Genomic DNA, 6,937 nt, shown 5'->3' with positions numbered 1-6,937 from the left:
AATTTGAAATGCACGGTAAAAAGACTTCATTCTACAGCTTCATTATATTTTCCAGTTGATACCTTCTACACTCAGTGTGTAGTTACATGAAAACAAACAGGAAAAATCCAAGCGAGGCAAAAATTGTCTAATTTTTCTGTGTTCCAAACTTAATTGCTACATACTCATTACAGTTACAGCATTTTTGACTGCAAAAATGAAAAATATAGCTTGTCTTCTTCACAAAGACACCAAGCTTTTGCATGTACTCCAAATAGTTCAGGAACAGGAGCTCATTTAATTTAGATATGCTTTTTCAGGCGTTTTTGGTGATTTTGGAGCGGCCAGTTAACAGGTTAAAGTTCAGAATCAGAATCAGAATCAGAAGGTTTTTATTGCCATATGGGTGAACAGGTTCACAGCATTAGGAAATTGCTGCGGTACTTCGTGCTTACAGAAAAAACAAATAAGTATAAAAACTATAAGACAATTTGGGTCCATTTTCACACCTAACACTGCACGAAAAGAGGGATTTTCATCCCCGGCGCCGCTAGTACACGACAGCTTTTGACAGCTTACAGGGCAGCACATTTGCTTTCGCCTCAGTCGGATACGGTTGTTTACGTACCACCAGAGACATGAGGTGTTAACGACTCTGCTTTGCATATGAATAGCAGCGCTGCAAGTTGAAGCAGCGGCAACCGACCAATTTGGCTTCTCAGTCATTGGATGAAAACATCTCAATTCATCACTCACATGTGATTGGTTGGTAGATCTGTCCCCCATTGGCCTTTATAAAGACAGGCCTGGGTAAGCTCCTCCCTAATAAATAACCCAGTAATAAAAATTATTTTTAAATTATTACTATTTCTGTGATATACCTTGTATGTTATGTTGTATTCATGTAAAGAAAACAAAAACATTATGACATAATGCTTTGCTACTTTCTGGGCCATGTGGTGGTGGATTTCTCTCAGAGCATGGTCCAGCATACAAACACTTATGGTGCACGGCGTTGCATTTAGGGTGAGCTTCTAGTCTGTCTTGCAGTTTGGCTCAGAGGTCACTGAGCTCCTGGCTGCGAAAGCTTGGGGGTCTTAATCCAGCCCCATACGCCCTCTGAGACGCCATCCTCCTCATCCAACATGAGGTCAGTGTTGACACCGTCCCAGAAGGCAACCTCCTCCGGTGCCAGGTCACTCACCCTCACCCCAAGCAGCTGTTGACACAGAGCACACATTAAGTCATTATGAAACTATATGAAATATTGTGAAAAATCATGAAACTACACTGAAAGTTTGAGTCTCTTGACTTTGAATGCACACATAGCAGATCAGACCCTGAATGCAAAAAAAACTGACAAATCTCACGCTGGTAGTCTCGCGATCTCACAGCATCTCGTCTCGTCTAGTCAGATTTAGAAACGGCCAAGTCTTACCGCAGTTTTCGGATTGTGCCGCTGTCTTTTCCTCTTTTGTCCTTCTGTAGGTGAGTCTTTGTTAGAGTCCAGAGCATCGAGTCTCTACACAACAGACGCCATCTTGTCTTTCAGTTGTGCTAGTAGAAACTTGAGTAACTGACGAGATAACCCACTCACTGCAGCCAGCAGTGTCTTCTCGTCTGCAGCGGGGCTGGTTGAGGCTGGCCGGTAGAGAGGCCCGCTTTCACGAGAAGCTTCTGGGGTGTTGAAAATATAGACAGCTCCATTGTCGTACCAAAAAAGCAGCGTAGACAAAGAACGCCATTCAGTTTGAACGGAAGAGAACGACCGCACTGATTTCCTTTGGTCTTACAGACCTTCAGCGTGATCCCTCACGTGATCTGTATTGTCCAATTACAGGCGAGGAAGCTGCCACACGGAATTCAATTCATTTCATTTCAACTCAATTCAGTTTTATTTATATAGCACCAAATCACAACAAACAGTCACCTCAAGGTGCTTTGTATTGTGGGTAAAGACCCTACAATAATACAGAGAAAACCCAACAGTCAAAACGAGCTGGAAGATGTGTTGTACACACATCCACTGTCCGTTTAAGCAGGACAACTGAGAAGGTGACTGTTGCATTAAAATTTTTACTTTTTTTTTTTTTACATTTTTCTCATAAAGGTTTTGCCAATATCTCTCATGAACATCCATGTATAGCAAAATAAAAGTTTATATGTTTTCTTATTACTTCTGCCTTGGTAGTGTCACAACTAGCAGTAAGGATTGCTAAGTGGACCCAAGAGCAGAAGCGGACCAGGTGGCTTGAGTGATTTGTAAACAATTTATTGGAAACACAATTAGTGATACGGTTAGCACTGGGGTCTTGCAGATTAATCCAGCGTGGTGACAGGTTATCGGTGGCTTTCAGGGGAAATAGGAACTCGCTCTAGGCAGAGGAGGAGACAGTTGGTTGTGAGATTTCTGGAGATTGGGAGTGAGTTGAAAATTCCAAACAAAAAGAGACAGTCTTACTTGAATCCGGGAACAGTGAAATCCTGCAGGGGAGGCACGTAAGGGCAGCAGGGGTTTGGATGATCCGTAGGGGGGCAGACAGTAAGAAGTGAGTGTGGAAGGTGGTCCGTATGTGGTGACAGACGAGCGGGTCCAAGAGGGCAGGCAGGCTGAGGCAAGTTGGAGCTTCCTAGGGATACATAGAGACATGAACATCTGACGAGAAGTAAACACTGATCATCGTGGTTTGGCTGGAGGTTGTTACCACTGTGGTAGAAAGACACTCTGGCAGAGACCAAGGGTTAAACCTGGACCTTAAATGCAGTGCTAATCGCTGCACAACAGGAAACAGGTGTGCAGGATTACCCAGCTCTGACCTCAGGCTCCGCCTTGAAGTAGAAAAACACAGCAAGACCTGCCCCCTGGAAAAGGAAGAGAGATAGAGAGAGAGAGAGAGAGCACCACCACAACAAAACCCCTGCATCCTGACAGGTAGTCTTTAAGGTCATTAATGCATGTGAACATTGTCTGCAAACATTCACTGAACGTTTATGGCAGCGTTCATGGGATGTTGTCTGAATGTTCAATGCTAGCTGGGAACCCACTGCACAGGACAGGATGATGGTGCGACAGACTTTTTGTTACAGTGAATTAGACTGAAAACTGAGTATGCTTTTCAATGAAAATAATGCTTGTAGTGTCACCAAGATCAAGTTACAGCCTTTGTTTATCCTCCCTCAGTCCACTAAAGTTCAGGGTTCACAAAAAACTCCATGACAAAGGCTCACAGACAGAAGCTCACAGACAGAAGCTCACAGACAGAAGCTCACAGCTTTATTGGAAAAAGGGACAAAAGCTGAAAACGTCCAAAAGTATATTTCCAACTAGATAATACTAATTTATAAATTGGAATGATTTCTTGTGAATTTAGTCTTGTTTGAATGTTTTGCTGTATAATAATGTTGGGCGTAGACCACTGGTGATTACTGGTGATTACTGGTGACCACTGGTGAGTACTTGATTTGCATTTGTATGACTCACAGAAACCTCCTTTACATACGAAAGCCTGCCCTAGACCTGAGGAGAGGGGGGAGCTGAGGGAGCACTGACACAGAGAGTCCACGGCAGTTTCCCTACAGTTTACTGTTCTGGCCAAAGTCTCCTGCTGAGAGCCCTAAATCTCAAGGCACGCGGCAATATTATATGCCAGAAACTGTCAAAAATCCAACTTTTCATACAGTGTAACTTAGTGATAATGGATTTCTCATGTGGGGCCAGAGAAGAACGGTCAACACAGGGGGTACTGCTGGTGCCACTGGGTCTAAAAAACATGATTTCTGTCTTTTTCTCATTCAAACTCAGAAAAATTATATCATCTAATATACATGTTAGATTACATTAGACATTACATATGAAAGTATAATAATAATGATGATAATTATATAATTAGTATGGGTTCACATGTTGCTGTATTAAAACTGCACTATCAAATTTGTCACCACTGCACAAATGCATCCAGGTTCAAATTAAATTGACTTCTTTAGAAAAGTTCAGATTTTCAGTGTATTCAGGATGTGCTTTCGGATCTCTGCGGTTCTGATGCCGTAGATGATCGGGTTGAAACAACTTGGAAAGAACAGGTACATTATGCTGAAGAAAAGCCTAACGCCTGCAGGGAGGTTGTTTCTTATGCGATATGACAGGAACGCTGTGAGTACAATGATCAGACTAACAGTCATGACCACGATGTGGGTCACACAGGTGTGAAGAGCTTTGGCTCTTGATTTTCCTGAACTAAGCACAGAACTGAATATAACAATGTAAGAGGCAGTGATGAGGAAGAAGTCAGTCACAGGGACAAACACCACTGTGATCAACCCGACCACACTATTGATGGTGGTGCTTCCACAGGCCAGCTCCACCAAGGCCATGTGCTCACAGAAACAATGGTTTATCACATTTCTGGAACAGAACGATAACTTTCCAGCCAGAATCACCACCACCAAGACAGTGATCAGATTTCTGATGAAAAGTGGGATGACAAATTTGAGAAATCTTGGTAAAGCCATTTGTTTGTGATAGTAGAGAGGGGTGCAGATGGCAAAGTAACGATCCAGAGCCATCCACAGCAGCAGAGTGGACTGAAAGGCTCCTAACAAATGAACAAAATACATCTGAACAAGGCAGCCGGTCAAAGAGATTCCTCTCCAATCAAACAGGAAGCTCAGCAGCATGTGGGGAACAAAGAACAAAGGCAGGCTCAGGTCAATGCACGACATAGCAGCAATGAGGATGTACATCGGTGAGTGGAGGCTTTTCTGTGAAATGATGACGTACAGCAGCAGGAAGTTAGCAAACAGTGACACAGCAAACATGAAGGAGAACGGGATGAAGAGGAAAGGCCTCAATGCTCCAAGTTCACCAAAGCCATCCAGAAAGAAATATGTGTGTGAGGAGATGTTCTCCTTCAATGCCTCCATCCTCCTCTCTTCCTAAACACACCCAGTTTTAGAAGAATCAGCCTGAAAAGAGACACAAAGATCTGAATCATTTTAAATAATTGAAAAGAAATTAAAATTTAATTTTTAGGTCTTTGATGGGGAAATGTTCCCATCAAACACCTTCATACACACAGCTGGAGCTGCAGACACACACACGGCTCTCCATCTCCTGTAAAAGGTCTCCTGACTGGTTGTGAGCCTCAGTGACATCATAACAATCATCCTGGGTTGGCTAGCATAACATTAATGATTTTTAATTCTGATCTTTACACACATTTACCTCTTCTAAACAATGACAGTGTGTCATGTTTTGTGTGTCCACTGATCATTATCAAACTGTCTGTTTGATCAACCCTGTTCCTCAGGTTTCATCCACAAATGTTTCTCAAGGCCTTTCTAAAATTAACATTCAAAACTGTTCCTGTCACATACATATTCAATCAAGCAGCTGCTTTACAGTATTCACATGGAATCTTTTCATATTCAGAACTAATTACATGACATAAATGTTGAAAACTGAACCTATAAAGGTTCGAAGGACTTATGAAATCAAACAGCAGAAAGCTCCATTAGACAGTCGTATTCTTTCACCTTATTATTTCCCTGCTCTGTAGTCAGTGTGTTTTTTTACATTATCATGGTCCGGTCTCTTAGTGATTACATGTCACTGTATCCCAGTGGAGCCATCCCTACTGTGTTTTCTTCTCACTTGTAATTTCTTTTCAACCTCGTGTTTCACTCGAAGGTTGATGTTTGTAGGTTTCAGATTAAAATAACAAAATGAAGTAACAACCAAAAATATGACAAAAACAAGAGACACAGATGGTGTGGTGTGTGCTGAGAAATCACGTCTCTTTTAGTAGCACTGCATGGAAAGTTTGAATTGGCCAACATCAGCTGTGTGTGAAAAGCAGCACAAATGATCACAGCAAACTCCACACAGAGCAGAGAGGGCTCATCTTTCCTCACGGAGTTTGGTTTCACATCAAAGACGACACTGAAAGCACTCAGATCACAGGGTTTAGTAATAAATCAGTTTGTTCAGGTTCATATTTTTTTTAATTTACAAGAAAATCTAGAGTACTGGGACTCTCTGTAACATATCAAGAAATATCAAGACAAACATGATGAACATTATGAAAAGCTTGAGAGGTTACCTAATTGTTCCTGACTGTCGGAGGGTAACATGAAGTACTGCTGGAAATAAATGGGCAGGTTTTACTTGCTGACTGTGTGTCCTGCATGCAGGCTGATGCTGTCAAACACTGATCCACCTCCATCCATTGCTCCGTCCATCTGTCCCTGCTGATCTGACAGAGCACTTTAATACCCTCCATCTGACGCAACCACTTTGCAACTTGTTGGTGTGACATATAACCAGGTGTATGTCTCAGACACCAGCTTCTTTACAAAATTGTAATATTAGAGGAGTGATGTAAGAGGTATTGGTGTATTAAATTGATTTGTTTTTGTATTATTTTATAATAATAATAATATTATGTATCTGTCTTTTCTTCTATGGAACCAGCTCCTAGTTTGAATTAGGGAGGCAGACACTCTCTCTATTTTTAAGATTCCACCCTGCACTCTGTGGAAGAGAGGGGGGAGTTACTCATCTCAGGTAGCGGTTCGTACCAAGCCTCTATTTTGTTGTATCTTCATTATCAGGAATTCGGCTCCCTAGCTGGCCTTGGGCTGGTAGTCATATCTCTCAAGGACAATGTGTGATGGTCGCTCTTCCCCTCAGCCCTCTCTGTGATTTGTGTGAGGTGGATCTGGTGTACCACGGCCGCTGATGAACATCATTATCAGCAAACTGTTTTGGCTAGGAGCGGGCATCTGGCTCCACAATGCCCCCACCCTCTCGTCTCTCTGTCTGCATCCCCTCCCACCCACCCCCTGCCCCACCATATTGCTATCCTGGCTTTAAATGTGCAAATATACTTTGCTAAGGTGGTTTTTTTGGACCCTGGTAACTACCCCATGATGCGTGTTTGTTTCCTTTTCCGGGGACTGA

General features: G+C 42.5%; 1 protein-coding gene across 1 annotated transcript; it reads right to left on the bottom strand.

Annotated features, from left to right (window-relative positions):
* Positions 1-3,969: 3,969 nt before the first annotated feature.
* Positions 3,970-4,899, bottom strand: LOC115791093 (olfactory receptor 52N2-like). The gene has a single exon (XM_030745192.1). It carries the CDS (start codon positions 4,897-4,899, stop codon positions 3,970-3,972), a length of 930 nt encoding a protein of 309 aa, XP_030601052.1.
* Positions 4,900-6,937: the final 2,038 nt, after the last annotated feature.

The sequence above is a fragment of the Archocentrus centrarchus genome, chromosome 13, assembly GCF_007364275.1.
Source record: "Archocentrus centrarchus isolate MPI-CPG fArcCen1 chromosome 13, fArcCen1, whole genome shotgun sequence".
Classification (NCBI taxonomy): Eukaryota; Metazoa; Chordata; class Actinopteri; order Cichliformes; family Cichlidae; genus Archocentrus; species Archocentrus centrarchus.
Note: the sequence above shows the minus strand (reverse complement) of the source record. Positions and strands in the feature narration are given on the sequence as shown.